The following is a 25,168-nucleotide window of genomic DNA, read 5'->3' as shown; positions in this document are numbered from 1 at the left end:
GAGTGTGCCATGAAATACGTAAATGCGTGTTGTAAAGATCGCGACCAAACTCCCTTTGTGATGTTATAACGTAAGACAGTACCCAGATTTGAAGACTACAGTAAGATTTTGGTAGGCTACTATTAGATGGATAGCCTAAATGTCCTAATTCAGATGGGCTACCTGTTTTTTTTTATTTTTTATGGTATATCAAAAAGTGTATATTTTTTAAATGTGATTGTTGGTACAGTTTACCAGTTTTTACCATACTTTCAAAACTAAAATTAAAATAGGAAAAATATGCAATATGAAAATAATTGAAGACAAAATGTGTGTTACTGAGATAAAACAAGATTTGGTTTTTAAAAAGCCTTTTTCCAAAAGGTACATCTGGAAAAAGGGGGGTCGTCTTATAATCAGGGTCGTCTTATATTCGGGCCAATACGGTAAGTATCGGTTCAGGTACCGTTTAGGCACCGGAACCGTTTTAAAAGTATCGATTTGGCACCGGTATTGAAAAAAACCCAAACGATACCCAACCCTATTGTACGGTAGTAGTGTTTGACACCCTTGAATTAAACAATTGCCAGAGGCTATGAAAAGAGCCATTAACTCAGCGGGGAGTTCTCTCAGTAGGGTGGTTTCGATTTACCTAGGCTCACTCAGAATATTGACTGCTGGCATGAAGTCATTTCACTCTGGAGTTTGTTATGGACAAAAACTGCACACTTTGACATGAATATAGTGTGACCAATCATAGTTCGTATTTAAGTGAAATTCATATACAGTATATAACTTGGGGTTGGGGGATACAAGTGATTTTTCTGCAAGAGAAATTTACTGATGATCATGATCTATGGCAATGTTTTACACAGTTATTTGTTCATTTTATGGTTTTGATGTCAAAACCACAGGGAGTGACACTAACTTTATAAATTATTCTATTGTTTAACATGGGGTACCAATTTAAGAGACTATCCTTAATGAGTAATTAAATATGAAACTGGTGATTTCTGTGCAGTTCATATCAGAAGTTCAGTCTATGAACAGCATAAAAGGTGTTACTGTTTTTGTCTCCCTATCTTACTCATTGAGCATATATCTCTGTTACTAACAGTAATGCTTCAAAAAAAGAAACTGTGTTTTATGCAGAGATCTGACATCTAACATGCTTCATACAGAAGCCCTGAATTGCAAGTTGATAAAAAAATTAGATTTTTTTTCATTTCATTTCTCTACATTTTATTATATTTATCCTCTATATATTTCCTCTATATTGTATATCTATATACTCTAAATAATATTGTTCCTGATAACGTTTTAAACAATAATTTACATTGCTGGCTAACAATTATTATAACATTTCAACTTCAGACACTATTTAACCAGCCAGTTATTTTTATTTTTGTTTGTTGCCTTTTCAGTAAAAAAAAAAAATATATATATATATATATATATATATATATATATAGTATGTAGAAACAAAAGAAAATGTAAAAAGTGGCTATACTGCAAAATGCAACAAATACAGTCTTTAAGGTTCATTTTCATCCCCTGAAATGATACAACTGACAGTTTTTATTTATAGTTGTTAGGCTGCATTTTATTCAATGAAGCTACATTTAGGATAAACGAATGAGTTAATTGAATGCATAGTGCATAAGAATTACAATAAATACTATAATTACAATACATTTTGTTAAGTTTGTGCAGCGAGGTATGCTGTTTTATCTGTCATTGCAATCATAAAACTTCCAAAATATTGGAGGGCCCCAGTGCGGTTACCTCGACTGTACTGCCAGCCCTTAAGCCACTGCTAGAATTACATGGATCTGAATTTAGGGTGTTTAATAGCCAACAATCCATGTTTATAAATATATAGTATTACTCCAGATTCTAGCTGGTGATCTGATGTGAGATACACAGAGGACATGTGAACTCTGAATTTGTATTAAAAGAGATGAGAGACACATGAAAGACTGGCTTCTGTTTCAATTAACATCAGAGATTATGTTTGAATCCTTTCAACTGTATCAGATATCCTTCCTCACTGTTCCTGTTTAATGGCTTCCTCTGTCTAAATATTTCTTTGTTGTTAGGGGAAATGGTACATGTTTAATAACTCAGACAGAAGAGAGCTGGCGACTGAGGTACATGTCTGAGCAGATCTGCCTCTTCAAAGACAAAAGCAACAACCAACCAATGAGCATTCAGGCTTTCGCCAATATTTGGGGTGCACTACTGAGGATCCATGGAAATCTAAACACTAAATGTCTGGGAAATAGGTAACAGTAACTGTAGTAAATAAAATGAACAACACAGGCTCATCAGAAAAATGTGCCTGTGATGACACTTCTACAAAATGATATTACATTGCTTCTTGCATGTGACATTGGGAAATGAAATGTCCATTGAGTACCACTAAAAGATTGTACTGTTTTATTCAAAACTATTATTGAATGTAAATCTGGCAACGTTTTATTCAGTTGGTCGTTGGGGACCCTGATGGGATTAAACATCTTAGTAAAGCTCATCAGCAATTTAAACAGTTCAAAGTAATTACAAAGAACTAGTCAATAATAACTACCCATTTCACACATTCCAACACTAATGAGATTTGTTTAAGCTTACCAAAGGACATGCAGTCTACTTGTTTTGAATGATGTTTCTTTTCGTTCTTTCATTTTTACATAAATTTGAGTTTCTGTATTTTGGCAATTAGAAAATGTAGAATGTAAAGCTTTTTGAGTGTTTATTGGTCTTCTCTGTGTACATTTCACAAATCTTCAGCTCATTAACAATGTCTGCAGTTCTGGATTATACAAATGAAGGCACGTGCTGCAGACCTGCTTAAACATGTATGAACACAAACATGCACAAAACAGTGTGTCCTCACATATCACAAAACCTGACTCTAAATGTACTTGTTCACAATCTTTTCACAACGACTTGGTTATCTAGAGATTTTCTATCAATTTGCAGCTTTTCAGCCTTGTTAAATCAGTGCAGTAGTGAGGCTTTCTTAGGTGTTGGAACTGCCGCATGTCTTACCTGACTTGCTCTTGATTCTCTTGGATGGCTGTTTCTTTTTAATGTACTTGGCGGCGTCCTGCTGCAGCGGTGGTTCTTCCTCCTGCTCAACTATCGGCTCAGGAATAGACTCACATCCAACTGCAAAACAACATGCAAATACTCATCATTAATAATAAGTTACTGGTTAGAGTATAACTCCGTACTCCACTTAACCCAATAAAGCCTACTGTATCCTGTTTGATGCATGAATTTTAAATGATCAGCATGATCAAAACTTTTTAGTAGGCTGTTTTAGTAAACAAAAGTTTAGCATAATTCTAAAACTGTCCGCCTTTAGGTTGTGGTATGTGTGTTTTTGCTCTAAAATCTTGATACATCAAGCTTTTGAGGAAATTTATTGTACATCTCTTAATCACCATGATATTACATTGGAAAACTACAGAGCTCTGATCATAAAACTAAGTATTTAAATATAATCTTATTAACACGTTTTATTGAGAGATATACAGTAACAACTGATATTTATGCATTTAATGCAAGCAGTCTACTATACTGTTATACAAATTTAATTGATTTACATTACAAACAATCAGAAATTCATCTTACTTTTGGCCATATAAATAACAACATATGCACCAAATTGTTCATGTTGCGCAATTTGGACTTCTGAATAAAATGTGTTTTTTCCCTCTTCAAGTATGAGCTCCCTATACCATAAACACCTTATTTATCAAATATGATACAAAACATAAAACACATGCATTATTTTTTAATTGTTGGTTCAATAAAATATTTTATTTTAATAAAACAAAACAAAAAAAAAGATTTTTGGACTATTATTTCATAAGTTAGGGTTTACAGGGTTACATTCTACACATTGAGCAGTTACGTAAAATTATGCTTTGTGCTTTGTGTAATAGAAAAGCAGTGTTGACACACTGGTGACATTTAAAATGTCTCCAAACTGCTGGCAGATCAGAGTACACCTGCTGGACTCCATCAGATGGATTTGACACTCACTGCTGAGGATCAGCCAGAATTAGGAGTTTTGAAGGGGACTGATGAATCAGCCTCTTATGTCTCTTGGTTCAGCCTCTTACCCACAATCCTTTTCCTCTTTTTTTTACACCAACACCGCATACCCCAAATAGACAAATCTAGTGAGACTGCTTACTTTCCTGAGAAAAGCTTATCATAATCCTCCTCTAATATTTACATTTTTGCTCTAAAATCTTGATACATCAAGCTTTTGAGGAAATTTATTGTACATCTCTTAATCACCATGATATTACATTGGAAAACTACAGAGCTCTGATCATAAAACTAAGTATTTAAATATAATCTTATTAACACGTTTTATTGAGAGATATACAGTAACAACTGATATTTATGCATTTAATGCAAGCAGTCTACTATACTGTTATACAAATTTAATTGATTTACATTACAAACTATTTTTGTAATTTTTTGGACTATTATTTCATAAGTTAGGGTTTACAGGGTTACATTCTACACATTGAGCAGTTACGTAAAATTATGCTTTGTGCTTTGTGTAATAGAAAAGCAGTGTTGACACACTGGTGACATTTAAAATGTCTCCAAACTGCTGGCAGATCAGAGTACACCTGCTGGACTCCATCAGATGGATTTGACACTCACTGCTGAGGATCAGCCAGAATTAGGAGTTTTGAAGGGGACTGATGAATCAGCCTCTTATGTCTCTTGGTTCAGCCTCTTACCCACAATCCTTTTCCTCTTTTTTTTACACCAACACCGCATACCCCAAATAGACAAATCTAGTGAGACTGCTTACTTTCCTGAGAAAAGCTTATCATAATCCTCCTCTAATATTTACACAGACCTTAACAGGCTGTTCGTTTAGGAGTAATATTTCAGATCAGAGACGGAGGTATTTGTGTGAATGTACTGCAGCCTTACAGCAGGAGGGTTTGTCTGTGATCGGCACTTACCTGTAACAACTAAACACGTAGAATGCTTTCAAATGTTGCAAAAACAAAACCGGATACAAGCAACTCAATAGTGTCTGGTCTCAGCTTGTAACTAACTGTGGCTCCCTTTATTGTTTTAGTTCATGAGAGAAGCAAGAAACAGAAAAGGTAGAATTGTTTTAGCTAAAAGATTCACTTTAAAAAAGCCTATTCTCTCCTCTCATTTGTGCCACTGGGTTTTATATTTGAGAATGGAGTCCTGTTTAGGGACTTTTAGGGGCAATTATAAATTAGTTTGTCATTGAATAGTTCTTGTCATTGAAGATGACATTTCCTCCAGAAATAGTCAGGATATTGTAGTGAGTGCTGAAAGTAGGTAAACCCCATGTTAATGTGCCTGGAATATTTCAATCAACTAATTAGACGAGATGCACATACAATATAAGATATAATATATAATCATTACAATGAATAGGTTTATTACAACGCTGATTAAAAATGCCTTAATTTAGCTTACTGTGTTACCTATAATGATTTGTTGCTCCATTGCACTGGCTAGTCTGCCCATAAGCTCTGCTCATAGCTATTGATTGATGCATGGTTTAAAAATGTGTCAATTATCATTTGAAGCTTTACATACAGTTTTAATTAAGGAAGGAGTAATAATGAAGTGATAACAAAACGAAATATAAAAACACAAACTGTATTTCATTTGAGTATTTGGGTTACACTTTATTTTAAGGTGTCCTTGTTACAGTGTAATTATACATTTAAGTACTGAGTAATATTAATTAAGTGCATGTACTTACTATATGGTTAGGGTCACTTGCATGTAATTATGCATAATTAATTGTTATTATAATAGTAAGTACATGTAATATGTGTAACAAGGACACCTTGAAATAAAGTGTTACCAGTATTTGATTTATCATTTTAATTTTGTCAAGAAAAAAACTTCCATAAAATTCCTTTAAACAAATCTTTAAATATGGCTTGACTTTAAAGGGATTATATGATGTTGCTAAAAAATAACATTATTTTGTGTATTTGGTGTAATGAAATGTGTTTATGTGGTTTAAAGTTAAAAAACACATTATTTTCCACATACTGTACATTATTGTTTCTCCTCTATGCCCCGCCTTTCTGAAACACGTTTTGAAAGATTTTTACAAAGCTCATCGTTCTGAAAAGCGAGGTGTCCTCTGATTGGCCAGCTATCCAGTGCGTTGTGATTGGCCGAATACCTCAAGCGTGTGATGGAAATGTTACGCCCCTTACCATATTGTGGTATATACTTACCGTCTGGCCGGAGCGACGAGACAAAAACATTAAAACCCATTATAAACGAGGCATTTGTTGCATCCAGTGGGGACATAATTACGGATTATAATGACTTATACTGTCTTTTTACGTGTTGCGTTGCATCGCGCCGCATAAACATAAAACCATGTCTGCATTTGTGATCGGAGAAATTACAAACAACAAGTGCTACTCTACACTGCTCAAAACTCACGTTTGAATCATCAGTGGCAAATTCTTTAAATATAAAAACTTACTTACAGTCTGTGAGTCAGAACAGCCGGGCATTGTAGTCTACTCTACCAGGATCAGGAAACAGTCCTCCATAAAATGCGCTGCACACATCTGAATATTTGGGTTGAACTGTTCTGGAACAGTGTTGTAAATACAACTTAACCACTGATTTCTAGTCGTGCCCTCTTTTGGAAGGCCAAACAAAGTCGTTTTGCTTTCACAACGAAACACATGGTGGGCTAGAGTGAGCGGTGGCGGGTGGGCTTGAGAATGGCGCGGCCGGCGGATTTGACAAAGGAGCATCCGGCGGTCTTGCGGCAACCACATGTGACGACCCCGTGCTGGACTCCGCTTTGTCCACGGTGCAAGTGAGCCAAACACTGACTCCTCCATGAACGAACCGTGACCTCCAGTGGTTCATTCAAAAGAAGATCTTAAAGAACGAAAGAAAAAAAACACAAGGTCCCTCTGATATGAGAATTACGAATGCTGATGCATTAGCTCAGAGGCAGGTGCTCAGGGACTGTGGCATTCCTTCCGTGTGATGTCATCACTTCAACGCAAGGTCAGGTGAGGGAGAACAGGACTCACAGAGGGGAAGGCAGACAGGAAGACACAAATCAGACAGATAAAACAGCCAGGTCACAAGTGTGTGTATGAGAGAGTGTCAAGAGCTTGACTTTAAACTTGAAGGAATGGAGCAACACGTCCTGCAGACATATTTCATCAGACAAAAGCAATTTAAGCAGGATTCTCAGAGATTAGTCACTCATTCTCCTCCACACGACTGGCAACTGACCAAACGCTGTGTGCTCAGACATTCTGCCATCTGAGGGGAGGATAATATCTACACACCCAGTGTCCAAACAACAGAGAGGGAGAGAGACAGACAGTCCGAGACTTCAGGGAGGACAGGCGTCTGATAACAGAACCCATCGAGTTAATCATTCACACATTCCTCAGGGATCTCTGGCGTTTTATGTGTCCTCTGAAGTAAAGCTCTATTCTTTCTATCCTTATTACCCCTGCACGTCACTACAATAGCATTAGTGTAACATGAGAAGTCTTCAAATATAATTTACTACCAAAATGAAAGACAAAACAAGACTTTTACATTTTTACACTTTGGTGAAAGGCTGTTTTTCACTGCACTGGTCAAGTTTTTTTTTCATGCTTCTGTAGCATGTTTTCTTTCAGACTAGTGAAAAGAGAACATCCAGAATACACATTAAATTATTATTTAAATACACTTTATCTATTTGTGTCTGTAGTTTTCAGTTACAATACATATGTTTACAGACAGCTTCCTCGAAATGAGTTTTTCTCATGCACTGAGCCAGAAATCTCCACTTCAGTAGTACACCAAAATGTCCAGTTTTATTCCAATATATATTCTGAAGGTTTGTTCATATCTCATTAGACTGAATTATATAAGATTTTATTCCTAAAATATGGTGAAATTGACTGTTGACAATATTTTTTAATTTATGGAGTGATAAAAAAAGAGATATCAAAAATCTCCTTTGTAAAAAAAAAACTTTGATTCTAATTTCAACAGAATGAAATCATAATTTTAAACTGGTCTTTATCCAATCTTGAGATTTTGTTTTGGATATTTTTATTAGATAATATGAACGCAGAGTCTTTTAGCTACACAAACTTACACAAGTACATTCACACAATCCAGCAGCTTTGAATGCGAGTGTGCACATAAAAATGTGAGCTGTCACATTTAAAAAAAGTATTTTGAACATGCAGATTTTTTTTTTGGAGTGAACTGTCAAAAACGCATCAAAGTTGGTTAATCACCATAAAAAATAAAAAATCCGACAGCCCTGTTTATAATACAAATGTAATTTATTCTACAAGATGAATGAAAGCTTGCTAGCATGTTCATATCTGGAGCTGTAACCTCGTTACAATCTTATTTATCAAAGCTGTTATCCAAAAATTGTGGGAGTCAGAGGGCGAGCTGTACCACTACAACATAGGAAGTATTATTAATACCTTGGTATGGCATGAGTAGTAAAGCTTTAAAGTGGTCTTAAATATAGAACCATGGCTGTTAAATAGTGGGAACTATTTATCTTTTATCTCTGTGTGCATTGCCTATGGAGTACCCCAAGGTTCTATATTGGGCTCCAAATAATGCCATTAGCTCCAGCCCAACATATTGGTTTAAGTTTTACAACGAAGCCCCTTCAAATGACCCCTCTATGCATGAAAGCTTCCAAAGTAAGATATTTCTGACCTGGCATCATGACAGTTGTAGGGACATTGGCTTCTGAGGTGAGTGAGAGACGGCCACCCTTGCCCAAGCGGTCACAGAGCAGCGTGATGTGTTTCTTCAGACGTGACATGTCTTTTGGGATGGTTAGTGGGCCGGTGCTCAAGCTGATGGCCTGATCTTTGGGGCTGCGTGACAGACACGATTTTAAGAGGTGGGAGACGGCTGCATCCACGCTTTCCTCCCAGCCCTGAAAAACATATACAAACTGAGCCTTGCAAATATAAGAATTCACCAGTTGAAAGTGAATAAACAAGTTCCTGCTTGAGAGTTTTGTGTTGTGGTTGATGTGAAGTTTATGATTTTCACACTTTCACACTAATTACTAGAGTACAAAGCAACAAGAAATGTTTAAAACTCTCAAACTTTATGAGTAGCGCCTCTTAATTAATTTTTATTCATTTATATTCACCTTAGTATATTGTCTTATTTATTTTTAATACTTTCTCATTCTTTGTTTGCAATCATCTGATGTTTTTATTCAATGAGCCAAAAACACTCCCTACCATCCACTTCATTTTTCTAGCCACATCTAAAATTCGATCTACATACAAACAAGCCATAAACATTTAAATGGAATTTCTGTGAGTGCATGCTTTTTTTTTCATCTTTTTTGTTGTTGCATGGGTTGTGAAGTGCATTTTGCCACATGGCTCATGAATGGAAAGTTACTCCCCGTAAACAGAGATTTTTATGTGTGTGTACGCACACACACATAAAAATCTCTGTTCACAGGGAGTAACTTTAAGTCTTGCCTGCAGCATCTCCAGCCCACCCTTTTGCCGTCAGGCAGACTAGAGAGACTCTGAGAGATGGGCTGGGGTGTTGACAGGCAGGTGGAATGTGGGACGACTGTGTCGCCATACAGACAGCCCTTAATGCGATCTAATAGCAGGTAATCAGCCTTGTTACGCTGATGACAGGGGCGAGCCCTTTATTGACTACAGCAGATAAAGGAGAATCAGAGGGACAGAAAGAGGAAGACATTGATAAATCAGATAAAAGTCTCCAATGGAGGAAATTAGCGGATTACACCAGCCTGAGTAATAAAAGACGCTCAAGGCACATGAGTACTGTGTGTTTTGTCATACTGAATCACACTCTCTATGAATTATCTACAGAGAGTTTAGAGATCCAAATATTGTTAGCAATCCCGAGTAAGAAACTCTCTCCAGATAAAAGAATATTTCCATATGTGACTGTACAGCTGAGGACCCAACAGACAAAGACTAGATGATCACATTTTTGAGTGTTGATGGCACAGAATACAGGAATGTTGTGGATGCCAGGGCATTGCTGGCTAAAATGTTCTTGGTGGTTGCTAAGGCATTGGTTGCTATGTACAGTGGAGTAGCTTTGTCATAAAAAGTGGTGGGAACAGTGGCATGATGGGTGGTTAGGCTGATTCAAGCTATTTTTTGTATGTAGGGTAAGCAGAGACTGGTGCAACTAGGTCTTAAATCGGACGGGATGAGCAAATTCTTGCACACGACTCAAATATCACACCTGTGTGCAGCAATGCTTGCACAGTATTGTGCATTCAGAGCTACATTTAAACCTGCCAATATACAGTTTGATGACCGAATGAGTCTGGTAGTGTATTTTCTAAGTCAAGTTTGCATTGTTGATCATTATTCAGATAAAAAATATTTTCTTTGCAGATAGAATGCGATTTCTGCAATTTAGAACACAATACAAAACAGAATTATCGCAAGCAATCCTCACTGCCATTGCATTAAAATGCAGCATATCATGGGATAAATGTTCCAAAACATTAACTATTATAATTGTATTTACAGCTTAAATTCATGTACATTTTTTACTTCATGATAATGATTTCATGTTATTTCTGTGCTGAACTAAATCCATGAGAGTAGCATATAGGGCTGCACAATTTGAGGGGGAAAATCTTTTTAATAAAAATTGTGACAATTTAGCAATTTAGAATGTAAAAATAACGTTTTATATATATATATATATATATATATATATACATATACATGAAAAAAAGTTTCCCCCTCAAATTGTGCAGCCCTATATGCTACTCTCATGGATTTAGTTCAGCACACAAATAACATGAAATCATTATCATGAAGTTAAAAAATTACATGAATTTAAGCTGTAAATACAATTATAATTATAAAAAATAATAATAATAAAAAATATATATACAGTATATATATATTCTCATTCAGAATCCTCATGTATTGAAATCTTCCTACTTACGAAGCTGTTTTATAGGCTATAGACAAAATATATATTCTATGATCTGCTTTGTAAAAAAAAAAAGAGGTGTTAAAGGGGTCATATGATGTTGCTAAAAAGAACATTATTTTGTGTATTTGGTGTAATTAAATGTGTTTATGCAGTTTAAGGTAAAAAAAAACACTATTTTCCACATACTGTACATTATTGTTTCTCCTCTATGCCCCGCCTTTCTGAAACACGTCGATTTTTACAAAGCTCATCGTTCTGAAAAGCAAGGTGTGCTCTGATTGGCCAGCTATCCAGTGCGTTGTGATTGGCCGAATACCTCAAGTGTGTGACGGAAATGTTATGTCCCTTACCATACTGTGATGCCGTGTCCAGGTGCGATGAGACAAAAACAATAAAACTCATTATAAACTAGGCATTTGTTGCATCCAGTGGGGACATAATTACAGATTATAATGACTTATACTGTCTTTTTAAACATAAAACCATGTCTGCATTTGTGATCGGAGAAATGACCAACAACAAGTGCTACTCTACACTGCTCAAAACTCACGTTTGAATCGTCAGTGGCAACGAAAAACACAGCGGCCTACCGTGAGGGGAAGCCCCGGCTTAGCGTGTGCTGAGGCCGGGATATGCAATTATGCAAATCTTCCCACATAGTGAGGTAGACATGTGGGGGCGTGTTAGAATGAGGTGTTTTAGGTAGGCGTGGCTGACTCTTAACTGTCTCGTTCCCTCGGGGAACCATGGTTACATACGTAACCTAGAGACGTTATTTATAGATTTCATTACAGATTTTCTGTAATGAAATTCTATAATAGGAGTCCGATCTACCATGACACACAAGGAAATATGTGACACAGATATTACAAAACCATACAAATAAAGTATTTCTTTATTATATAAGTCAGGGGTATTCAATTAAAGTTCCAAGGTGCGGCCTCTATATTTTCTTCCAAGCAGAGGTCCGAACAACAACATTTTTTTTTTTTTTTTTTTTTTACATGTATAGCATATTTACATTTAGATACATTCGAGACCATGTAACAGAAAAAAACACTATATCTGTTGGGGTTTTCCAAAAAATCTCAAATCTATTCTATGTTAATACTTTAGCCTACTTAAAAGCATTATCTAAAAACAATGTAGCTACAATAATCAAAACGTTATTATCTTGAGCAGAAAAGAAAGATAAGCAGTTTAGCAATTTCAAAGTTTAAGTTTTATCTTAGCCATCTAACAACAATTTTCCCAATTATAATTACATGATTCTTTTGAAATGTTCTTAGCCTACAGATTAATAATGCTAAATGTAGATCAGAAACTTCGCCACATCTGGTTTGAACAGTCAGTGTCATAGGTTACAGATAGATAAATAGATAGTATGAAAAATAACTATATTTGCAGCATTGTTGTTTTCTGCTATGTTTTGTTGTTTCTGTTGTTGTTAAAATAACTGTGTCACCCGCAGCTCTAAACTTGGTGCCGGTGTTCTGACAATTTGTGCTACCCACTCAGATTGTGCTACCTCCCATTAAAAAGATAGGTAACACAAATCGATAGTGAAAAATGCTACATACATTCATGTGGTTTGAGGATTTTTTTAATGTCCATACCTACCCCAACCCTAAACCTACCCATCCACACCTACCCTTACCCTTAAAACAATGCAAATATATTTTTGGTAGCACAATCTGATAGGTAACGTCAGTAGGTTTTGTCGGTACACCGGCGCGTGTCCGGAGAGAAAGCGCACGGAGCTGAAAGGGCTCGAATAAAGCGTGTTTGGCTTTTGATAAAAATACTAGAGGATATAGCGCTGAAAGATATTTACCATAAACGACCCTGAGCCTGACCTGACCACTTGTTATGTGATCCGCTGCGCTGTTTTGACGCACTGCTCACTTAAAATGGTGCTGTGTTATGTTTTTCGTTCTGATCGGCCTCCTTTAACTCTAACAGGTGCTCAAATTTCATTGGCCAATGGTGGCCATGTTTAACAAGATACCAGAATGTGCTGATAGAAAGCCATGGCACATTGTACATAGACAATTCATGCGATTTTTCAAGTCAATCGATCTAACGAATGCATAGTTATAGCCAGTTTTATGTGTTTGGCCTATCATAGCACCACATAGACGCACATCGAGTTTGGTGTAAATATCTCTTTCTGATGAAAAGTTATAGCTGTTTCAGGAAAAGTGGCCCAGCCTCTTTTGAACGTTTTGGCATTCCTCTGCGATGGTGAGTTGAAAACTCAACCTTTTTATATATATACTGTATATATATATATACATACAGGTGCATCTCAATAAATTAGAATGTCATGGAAAAGTTTATTTATTTCAGTAATTCAACTCAATTTGTGAAACTCGTGTATTAAATAAATTCAATGCACACAGACTGAAGTAGTTTAAGTCTTTAGTTCTTTTAATTGTGATGATTTTGGCTCACATTTAACAAAAACCCACCAATTCACGATATCAACAAATTAGAATACTTCATAAGACCAATAAAAAAAACATTTTTAGGGAATTGTTGGCCTTCTGGAAAGTATGTTCATTTACTGTACATGTACTCAATACTTGGTAGGGGCTCCTTTTGCTTTAATTACTGCCTCAATTTGGCGTGGCATGGAGGTGATCAGTTTGTGGCACTGCTGAGGTGGTATGGAAGCCCAGGTTTCTTTGACAGTGGCCTTCAGCTCACTAAACTCCGGCAAAGTTTTCATTCCAATGATCCAGTAAGCGAATGCATTCAAACAATCTGTCCAAAACAGCGTTAATATAAAGGAAACCAGGCTGATTACATCAGAGATTGCAGAGAAAACAGAGACTCGCATTGCGCTTTCAGTGAATTATGCATTCCAGTGTGTTTCGCTTTAAAACACAAGCTCTGTCATATTCTGTGATTGTCTCTGAAGACAGCGAGCCCTCACACGTCGCGCTGTGTGAAGTACAGACTGAATGGATTGTCAACACATCCCACCGCTGTATGGCCAGATGAGACGCAAACTACGTTTTCTCGACTGGATAACCTCTCGCTAGAAAGGTTTTGATGGATGAAGACTGCAATCAAGGTAAAGATGATTGCGGTGGCGTACAGGAGTCGTACAGTAAGCACGCATGAGTTATAATAATGCGTGTATGAGTGCTCTTGACACACTGATCTCACATTGTATTTGTGCACAGGCACAGACATTTCTGAACATTCACATTGTTTCCACACACATTCACGATAATGTTTTGATTTGTCATGTTTATGTTGCTGTGTTTAGTTATACGGAATGGATCCGTGTACAGTAGTAGATATATGCAGTAAGCAGGAGGTTGGTTTAGTGTAAAGAAGTGTTGCACTGTACACATACTATAAAATTCTGATTTTGTTTTCTTTCATATGTGCTTATATGGGCTCCTTAGCTCCTTATGTTCTTTGGTGTTCTTTTGGAGTTTCTAAGTGTAATTTTTTGGAAAGACATCTAAATTTATCTTGAAAAAAGCTTATTATGACAAAATAAACATTTGAATCAAGATAAATGGTCTATGCTTAATTTCATGAAGTGTGAAATTAATTGCGATTAATCACAGAAAACGTGTGTGATTAATTAGATTAAACATTTTAATCTATTGACAGCCCTAATATATACTGTATATATACTGTATATATATATATATATATATATATATATTCTTCTGTGTCATCACGTTCTATTAGCTCTACAGCTTCAGTTTCGGAACTTTCACACTTAGTAACACATACAGCTGTTCCCTCACCACAGTGCGACGGTGAAAAGGGACCTCTTTCAAACAGTGTCGGGTTCCGAACTTTGTTTTAACGACATGCACCGGTATTGCGGTATTTTAAAAATTCATATCATAACAAAAATAAACACCGTTATTCGGTATGAACCGGTATACTGCCCAGCACTAATATTCAGTGCATTTTTTATACGGACAAATACGACTGCTGCACTCACGTCTCACACAAGAGATGTATAGAAAGTAGGCCATGCCATTAACACATGCCATTAATTTTACAATCCTTAACGCATTAAAATAATTTAACGCAGTTAACGCAAAATTACTGAAGCACAATTTCTATTCTAACCCTTTAACCCAATTTTGCTACTCTGCTTGCGATCAGATCATTTTAAGCCACTAAACTCCGGCAAAGTTTTCATTCCAATGATCCAGTAAGCGAATGCATTCAAACAATCTGTCCAAAACAGCGTTAATATAAAGGAAACCAGGCTGATTACATCAGAGATTGCAGAGAAAACAGAGACTCGCATTGCGCTTTCAGTGAATTATGCATTCCAGTGTGTTTCGCTTTAAAACACAAGCTCTGTCATATTCTGTGATTGTCTCTGAAGACAGCGAGCCCTCACACGTCGCGCTGTGTGAAGTACAGACTGAATGGATTGTCAACACATCCCACCGCTGTATGGCCAGATGAGACGCAAACTACGTTTTCTCGACTGGATAACCTCTCGCTAGAAAGGTTTTGATGGATGAAGACTGCAATCAAGGTAAAGATGATTGCGGTGGCGTACAGGAGTCGTACAGTAAGCACGCATGAGTTATAATAATGCGTGTATGAGTGCTCTTGACACACTGATCTCACATTGTATTTGTGCACAGGCACAGACATTTCTGAACATTCACATTGTTTCCACACACATTCACGATAATGTTTTGATTTGTCATGTTTATGTTGCTGTGTTTAGTTATACGGAATGGATCCGTGTACAGTAGTAGATATATGCAGTAAGCAGGAGGTTGGTTTAGGGATTTTTTGGCATCTCCATGTGGTCCTGTTCGGTATCGCAACTTGACTTCTCTAAAATGTAAAGAAGCTCTTTGCTGTTGCACTGTACACATACTATAAAATTCTGATTTTGTTTTCTTTCATATGTGCTTATATGGGCTCCTTATATCATTTGGTTCTTTGGTGTTCTTTTGGAGTTTCTAAGTGTAATTTTTTGGAAAGACATCTAAATTTATCTTGAAAAAAGCTTATTATGACAAAATAAACATTTGAATCAAGATAAATGGTCTATGCTTAATTTCATGAAGTGTGAAATTAATTGCGATTAATCACAGAAAACGTGTGTGATTAATTAGATTAAACATTTTAATCTATTGACAGCCCTAATATATACTGTATATATACTGTATATATATATATATATATATATATATAATAGCAAATTTAATTGAAATGTTTGTAAATTGAAAGCACTGTTTACCTCATCACTTTGATAAAAGAGTGTGAATGCACTGCGGTGTGTGGACTGTGTGCACATAACACAGTTTAACTTTTTTAACACTTCCCATTATGTGTGTGGCAACGTTTATATATCAATCCCTCATTATCTAGTGTAAATGTTTTTTGTGTGTGTGTGTGTGTGTGTGTTACCTATATAAATAAAATTATGAAGCATGACAGATTAGAGATGCTTATCTGTTTTACGTGCTATTACAAGCTATCAGTAACTTTCAAAAAGTGGTGAGGACTCAAGTTCAAACATAAAACAGTAATAGCACATCTTTTCTATCACGTGTGTCCACAGCACAAATTAATTTACAAATATTCTGATATCAGGAACAACACAATGCTACTGGAGTCTGTTTTCACCATATCAGAAAGCACATCCGACATTACTGGAGCCTTTGAAAGTGAGATAAAGCATTGGAGGAATTCCACTGGCTGAGAGAGACAATTTTGGTTTAAAGAAACAAGCTGTAAGCAGGGGTGAGTCCACCTAGAGAAACTTGACTCCATCAGGGTGACACTCATGCATTTGTGCACATTCATGGTATGGTTTTCTCTATATTTCTGTGTTTTTGCAGTGTTTTTATTCTAATACTGATATTTTATTGTATTTCAATTAACAAATTAAATTAAATGTATTCAAATTTTAAAAGCTGAAAAACACTGAAGGGAACAAAGTTGGAGAAAATTGTGTGGAGTAAAATGTGTAATGGGGTCACAGTAATGCTCACTGTGTGTTTATGTGACACATTTGTATTACAGCTTTTTGTGCTTCAACAGCCATGTCACTCAACACCTGGAGACAGATTCTCTAGATCAGCCAGACACAGGCTGCTAATTCAAGGAGGTGTCTAATGTCAAAGGCTAGATGTGTGTGTGTGTGTTCTCTCACAAGTTGCGGTGTGTCCTGCAGCAGCGGTAGGAGCGTGGCCTCCAGGATGGCAGTCTGCTCTGAGCCAAGCCCTTGCCACAGAGACAGCAGCAGGATGAGGAGGTGAGTGGCGCTCCGCAAACGTGTAAAAGCTTGGATCAAACGCTCCCGGTTGTCTTCTGCTGCATCTGCTAATGCTATAACCTTACACAGAGACAGACAGACAGAAAGAGGGAGTTTCAAACATACAGTGGGTACGGAAAGTATTCAGACCCCCTTAAATTTTTCACTCTTTGTTATATTGCAGCCATTTGCTAAAATCATTTAAGTTCTTTTTTTTTCCTCATTAATGTACACACAGCACCCCATATTGACAGAAAAACACAGAATTGTTGACATTTTTGCAGATTTATTAAAAAAGAAAAACTGAAATATCACATGGTCCTACAACTAACTGCACAGATGTCCTATCTTTACAAAGTTCACAATTAAAGGGTTAGTTCACCCCAAAATAAAAATTAGCCCATAAATTACTCACCCTCAATGCATCCTATGTGTATATGACTTTCTTCTTTCAGACGAATCCAGTCGGAGTTATATAAAAAATTGGCTTTGAACTTTCAAGCTGTTTAATGCCAGTCAGCGGGTGTTGCGTTGCTTCAGTCCAAAAGATGTGAAATAAAAGACATCCATCCATAAAAAAAAGTTTCTGACACGGCTCTGGTGGGTGAACAAAGTCCTTCTGTAGCGAATTGATGCGTTTGGCATATTGGAAAATATGGTTATTTTGTAAGAATAATAACCATATTTAAAACGTAATAATAAATTTAATCTAGCTTGCGCTCACTATTGTACACAGAAGCAGCTCCGGGAGGATGACGTAGGACGCCGGCGTTGTGCATGCGCATGCGCCGCTCAGAAGTGATGCACGTGGAAACGCAGCGGAGAGATTAGAAGTACAAAACGAGGATTTGTAAAGAAGAATGTCGGAGGATTTCGATATAAGCCAAGAGGAGACTGGTTTTCCTTTGCTAAAGTAAGGAAACTTTGCTTCCTTTGCTCCTGTTAACAAACGGTTTTCATGAGACTCACCAGCGCATGCGCAACGCTGACCTCAGAGGTCATCCTCCCGGAGCTGCTTCCGTGTACAACTGTTGGCACAAGCTACATTACAGTGATTATTACGTTTTGAATATGGATATTTTTTCTTACAAAAACGCATTGATTCACTACAGGAGGCCTTTGTTCAGCCCCCGGAGCCGTGTGACACTTTTTTTTATGGATGGGCGCTTTTTATTTCACTACTTTTGGACTGAAGCAATGCAACACCCGCTGACTGGCATTAAACAGCTTGAAAGATCAAAGACAATTTTTTATATAACTCCGACTGGATTCGTCTGAAAGAAGAAAGTCATATACACCTAGGATGCATTGAGGGTGAGTAACTTATGGGCTAATTTTCATTTTTGGGTGAACTAACCCTTTAACATAAATATATAAAATAAACAAAAATTATATTTAGCAAAAAGAAAACTAAGCTTATTTTTAGGGCTTTTAAGATGCATTGCAGTATTATTTTGATGACAATTAGAGTATGCATTATGCTCCATCTCTTATCTTTAATAAAAAAAGAGTTTGCAAGAGTTTCTTTGAAATTGCCTTTATTCTCAGAGGTAATTCTCATTAGATTATCATTATTGTAGCAGTATTTAGCACTATTTAGAAGTCACGAGAATGAGAATGTGTAATCATCGTAAAAAATAATGTCATAATGCAAAGACTTTACTGTCTTAATGCAAAAAAAAAAAATATATATATATATATATAATTATTTAGATTGTGGAGTTAAATATGTCTTGGATATAGTCTGTAGAATTCACCCTAAGATGTCTCTTGTCATGAGCAAATTGAAAAATGAAGCAAGCCTTGATTGCGGGTAGAGTTGACCAATAGTGTTTTGCTTAATGCTGGTTTGCCTTTCTTTCTATCTTTTTTTAATACAGTTCAATGAAAAGTGGGATATGTGAGGCTGTTGAAAGAGAGAAATGAGCAAAGATAAACAGAACAAGGCAAAAGGGGGGAAAAAAATCACAAGAAACAGTGCTCCACAATATAAACGATAGCAAAAAGGTTAGCAAAAAAAACATTTAAAAAAGCCCATCACACAGGCCTGATAAAGTTATGCTCTCTGAGAGCACACCACACCTGTACAGTCAATCATACTTCGCCTGAAACCACAAGGCACAGAGCACAAAAAAACACACTGAAACTGTGTCTGAGAGAGACATCTGCTATTAAAGATCAGTGTGTATTGATAAAAAGGTCTCAACAGCCAATATAAATAGACCTTCAGTGAAGGAGCTTTTGTGAGTGCGAGTACAAGAGTTGATTGATGCCAGCTGAGCAAAAACAAAAGCACATTTAACGGGAGAGAGAAAGAACTACTACACAAAGTAGAGAAAGTCCAGAATAGGTAAACACCCTTGAGAAAAGCTGTAAGACAGTTCTTGAACTTGCTCAGTGAAGAACAATATATTCAAATACTGAGTTTTGGCTGAATGTATTTAGGCACACTATGCGAGAGAATAATACAAACTTCCTTTTCTCTTTATCTAAGTACCTTATTCAAAGCAGAAATTGAAAAAAGGAAGTGGGTTTTCATTATGTACAATGTTAAGTATCACTTAAGATGAGTTAGATTAGAAACCACTATCTTGAAGAGCTCAAATTTGCTGTTGGTTAGAAAAGAACAGACATGAAACAGCTGGCAGACCGTTCGACCCATCAGTGTGGTCACCACTTACCCATGGGCACATTCTACACAAATTATATACTCTAAGAATACCCCAAACCATTTTGAAATATAACATTTCAAGCCCAAAACAAACCCCAGCCAATGCCAAAGACAGGCAAGAAAATACTTTATTCCCTGAGGGATGTAGCCAAATATGGAGAGACTATATATCTGTGCTGTCAGAATAAACAGATTTTTTTTATATAGTTCTTCGTGGGATGTCAGTAGTCAGTGGTCCTTTTTACATCTTCAGAAGAACAAGAGCTGTTGAAATATAGCACTTCACTGATGAATCTGTCGTCATCAGACTTGAGCTCCAAAATAACATAACACTCTTGAAAAAGCATCAGCAACCTGGAGCCATGGAGCCTATTTGCCGGATAGTGGTGAAGAGCAGGGGCATCGTGCACCTTTGAGAATCCACAAGTGAAAGCCACTTTGGTGTCCTGGGCAAGACAAGATATGTCAAAAGGAGGATAAAAACTATTTTTAAAAAGAGCACAATACCTTTTAATTTGGGTGTAAATCAAATGGAGCCACCAAATTTAGATTTATGACTACTGACACTATAATGAAAAACCACAGTCATGCAGAATTAATTTTCAAAGAAAGATTTTTAGTTTTTTTAAAGTTGGCTCTAAAATCTCAAAGGCCACGTGCCGTTTTTTTTTTATAACAATGCATTGTAAATGTCTTTACTATTACTTTAGATCAATTTAAAGCATCCTTGCTGAATAAAATATTAATTTCTTTTAACACACACTCACACACACATCTTGAACAGTAGTGTACAAATATATGGAAGTTTTGTGGACCCAATTTTAGTGGCTGAATAAAGGGTTCAAGAGGTCAACCTGCCATATCTACAATTTTCACAATGAAGACACTATGTATTTGAACACATTTATGCCACTAATTAATGACTAAATGTAAACAATTTATTAACCAAAATTAGGTATAAAACAACCTTTCATTTAGAAAAGTTTTTTTTTTCACAATATGAAACAATCAAAAATGTTAATATAGCTCATCATAAATATGCTATAGCTGGTTACTGAATGTGTGTGTGTGTGTGTGAGAATGGCTCCTGTGTGGAAGGAAAGCCAGAAGGTTGATGACAAACAGATATGCATCTGTACCAGCAAGCGATCCTAGACAGTTACCACTGTTGTTTTTAGTCATGGCGCAGAGATTACATTGAGATGGATAAAGACATGCTGGCAAAGACAATTCTTGTTTATAAACTTGTCCATTGAAGAGAGTTAAGTAAGACTAAGGGTATGATAGTATCTGGCAACCCATAGAGACAACTAAGATGCCTTATCAGCTGGCTCAGATCTGATAAATATGCCACTCCATGTTTCTTGTGTTCTGTCTTCCTGGGAAAAGTTCATTATCCACCTTTTCCCTCACTTCTCCATGGGTGAAACCACTGCAGTGAGAGAGACTTCCTGTTGGATGCTCCATACTTCCATTTAGTCAACAATAAACCAGACAGCTTTTAGGCAGAAAACTGAAAAAATCTTCTGCCTAGCTTGATAAGAACATTGATACATTTCTCATTGTAAAGCTGTTGAAATGCTGTAACTTTCTGTCCACAAAAATGTCTCAAATGTGCGCTTAATAAGCAATTCAAACTCAGAGCACCTGGAAATTGTTTATTGTGAACCAAACTGCTCAAAACACTTTATGAGTTGCATATTCACTTTGAAGCACAATGCCTTTCAACAAATAAGCAACAGACATATGTTGCTTCTTGCACATTTTGCAACACCTTCAAAGTGAAATGGTCAAGTGGTGCTGAAAAAGTGTTCAGGTTTTTTGTGAAACAGATGAACATAAATCTTGAAATGTTTTATTATTGTTGTTGATGTACGTATTGTGGCATTTTGGAAACTGAAAAATCTAATGCATTTGGAATATAAAGTACCACCTACACTAAACCCTACCCTAAACCTAACCAATAGAGATAAAAACATATTTTCCACATTTTAGCCTGCTTTTACGAGTGTTTGGACTGTTTAGCTTGACTCATGTTTCAAATGACTCAGGTGCTGAAGTGCAACGATGTACCAGGTGAGCTACCAAGCGAGTTTACCACATCAGCAAACCCATGCTTACATATGAAGCTAGTCACAAATTATGCACTATGGCACAATGATTTCAGGTCATAACACAGTATTGTGCAAGGAACCACAAAAAAAAAAAAATTAATGGACAATTGATAATATTGAGTGATAATTTCCCTTTGTAATTTAAATATGTGTGAAAAGGAATAAAAGGTAAAAAAAACATTAATGATGTGTGTGCGGAAAACATCACAGTTTCGTGGTTTGAATTAATGAGTTCTTAAGTACCCCAGGGCTCTGCTCTGGGACCCTTCCCATTCCACCATAACATGACAGGCTTGCAGTGTGATATTTGACCCTTTTTGTACTAAAATTCAATGCCTTTTATAGTTGTTTTATTCACTCGTTTTAGGCAGATAGATTTGTATACACACACAGCCATGCAACATCTATGATCGAGGATACTCTTTCACGGTTCATACCAAAACAGATAAAGGAGATCTTAACTGGTCTCAATGCCATAAAAAACCTGCCACCACATAACGATGTATGTAGGTAAAGGAAGTGGCATGAAAAGCTTAACAATACATTTTGGAATTAGGTACTTCAACTTATTCAACTTCTGTCAAGCAATTGAAGAAAGAAGACCAGCATTTGGGCAAGATTTCAGGGATATATGGCACGGTTGTTTGTGTATTCATGGCTAGGTTACTCGCGGTTCCATATATAGAAGCCATGAGTCTACAAACAGCCCTTTAATTACTGTGAGCTTTCTCTAGTCATTTCAGCAGACACAATCCAACAGTCTATAATCAACAGTTAAACCTCACCTCCCAGGCAGAAACCAGCCCACCTCCATACACTGACCCCCCTGAAGTAATGACAACCTGTCATTTATACTCACGAATATAAAACCAGGAGAAAGATTAACTATATGCAGACAAAATAATGTAAACATGGGAGCTGAATCAAGAAAGAGTTCATGAAAACGTTACTGTTATCGCAATACTTTACATTTACAATAACAATTGCAAATGCAGCTGCAAAGATTAGTTGCATAAAATTGATAGTTAATTATTTGCTTTCATCAGCGATAAAATAATTATGACTTAAGACAATATGTTTGAGTTTTCAATGCAACTTGAGGCAACGGGTTCTCAAGTTATCAAATAGCTAGAGATTATAATGCTGGTAAATCAGTCCCATATACCTCAAGACTAGTCAATGTGTTTGGAAATTACAGCCAGTCAATCCAGAAAAAGTAACAAGTCTCCACATTAGTTCCTGCATATGCACAGGTTTACATTTTCCAGAGAAAGGAATAATTTTCCTTAAAATAACATGATTTCTACATTCCCCAGAACAGGCATCAATCACTCATCAAAACAACTGGATGGATGAAAAAAATGGAATGAGACCATTGGGTAAGAAAGCTAGGTTGATTTGACCTAATTGTAACCCAATGGTGATGGTTTAGGATACGAATACCACTTTGTCTATTCATGTTTGCAGTGCTCTTGATGTAATTGAAGCAGAAGAGAAAGATAACGTTGAAATTCCCAGTTGTGAGGAACATGTTCTTTGAAATCTGGAAATTTTGTTTGAGATTTTTCTCTCTTACCAATGAACGGTGAGCTGGACCTGAAAAAGCCGGAATGACACTTGAAAATGAAGAGGGTAAAAATCCTGTTGATTTGCTATAATACATAGTTTATTCACAACTTCCAGTGAATATTAAAGGCCTTCAGTCTGGGACTTTCTCAACATCTGATGATTTATCTATAGCGGGACTAGTTTTGTTGTTGAAAGAAAAAATACAAATAACTAGGGGTGCATCGATACAACTTTTTCCAGTACTCGCCCGATACCGATACTTTTATTTTTGGTACTTGTCGATACCGAGTACCGATACCAATATTTTTATTGCATTTGTACATTTTTTAAATATTGGGTACAGAAACCAAAAGAGTATGTATAATGTTAGTTGGTTAACTTTATTTATCAAATAGATACAGTCAAACCTAAATTTATTCAGACACCTTCAACATTTCTCACATTATCACAGTTTATTCGCTATAGTTTAGAAAATGGAAATAAAATATAACAAGAACTCAGAGTTAAATGGAGTCAGAACAAATTCAGCTTGATAACGTTAGATAACTTTGATAGAAAGGTACTATATAATAGCATTAGAGCTGCTCCATTGCAGCGGCTTAGTATTGTAATCACGCGCTTTGCTGTAATAATGCAGCGAACCACTAGTTATAAATCTCCTAACTGTGATATTTTCAGAAATAGAAGTCGCGTTTTTTTTCATCTGAAACGTGCTGCGATTTATATTCCAAAGCCACTCATATAATGCAGAAACACTCAAGCAAGCAAAACACGCGCAACGTGTGCACGTATTTGTACTGCTGCAGAATAGTACAGCCTAGCGCATTTCACACAGGCATACACGACTTTCAGGCGAAAGTGAATCTAGCAGCCTAAGGTTAAAAATAAATGACATTTATAGTGAATGCCCCTATAAATGGTCTTATTTTTACGATTTAGTTTTAATCCAAATGATGCGTGTGCTAAGTGAGTGAACATCAAAGATCACACAACAGAAGTGAGCGCGCACTCGCTCTCTCTCTCTCTCTCTACCGTCAAGTAACTTGTGCATTGTTTTACTTACTTGTTTTTGACGTATCCGACCGAACTAAGAACTTTCCAGTGATGTCTGTGAGAAAGGTATATTCACTCAACAAGCTCGCGCATCTGCGCCGCCGCGTGCTCAATCCACTCAGCGTGATTTGCTTATCAACTCGCGCACATCAGCTATACAGGCGTTAATACTGAATGTTTAACATTATATTCATTGCATACATATACTTCGTAGACATCCTTAATCTCTAATAACTCCATTCTGCTATCTGTTGTTCTGTTGTCGGTGTTTCATTGTCTGAATATGGCACTGATCACATGCTGTGTGGTATCGGCGTTTGGTATCGGGGCATTTTAACGAGTATGAGTACGAGTACAGGAGCTCAGTATCGGGCCCGATACCGATACCAGTAGGTATCGGTGCATCCCTACAAATAACTAACATAAAAATAACTACATTTGGTTTCAAAAGCAAGTTATTCAGTATTTAATAAAAAAAATGTTTACCAATAAGCT

General features: G+C 36.5%; 1 protein-coding gene across 1 annotated transcript in view; it reads right to left on the bottom strand.

Moving 5' to 3' along the window:
• The window catches only part of LOC107551747 (protein PTHB1-like), a 163,577-nt gene that overhangs the window by 71,413 nt on the left and 66,996 nt on the right, over nt 1–25,168 (bottom strand). The window contains exons 18-20 of the mRNA XM_016233472.1: nt 17,165–17,347; nt 8,746–8,971; nt 3,031–3,150 (exon numbers count right to left, since the gene is read on the bottom strand). Coding sequence (XP_016088958.1) covers nt 3,031–3,150; nt 8,746–8,971; nt 17,165–17,347 — 529 coding nt within the window. The remainder of the gene's footprint in view (nt 1–3,030; nt 3,151–8,745; nt 8,972–17,164; nt 17,348–25,168) is intronic.

Source organism: Sinocyclocheilus grahami, unplaced genomic scaffold, assembly GCF_001515645.1.
Source record: "Sinocyclocheilus grahami isolate Dianchi unplaced genomic scaffold, SAMN03320097.WGS_v1.1 scaffold431.1, whole genome shotgun sequence".
Classification (NCBI taxonomy): Eukaryota; Metazoa; Chordata; class Actinopteri; order Cypriniformes; family Cyprinidae; genus Sinocyclocheilus; species Sinocyclocheilus grahami.
Note: the sequence above shows the minus strand (reverse complement) of the source record. Positions and strands in the feature narration are given on the sequence as shown.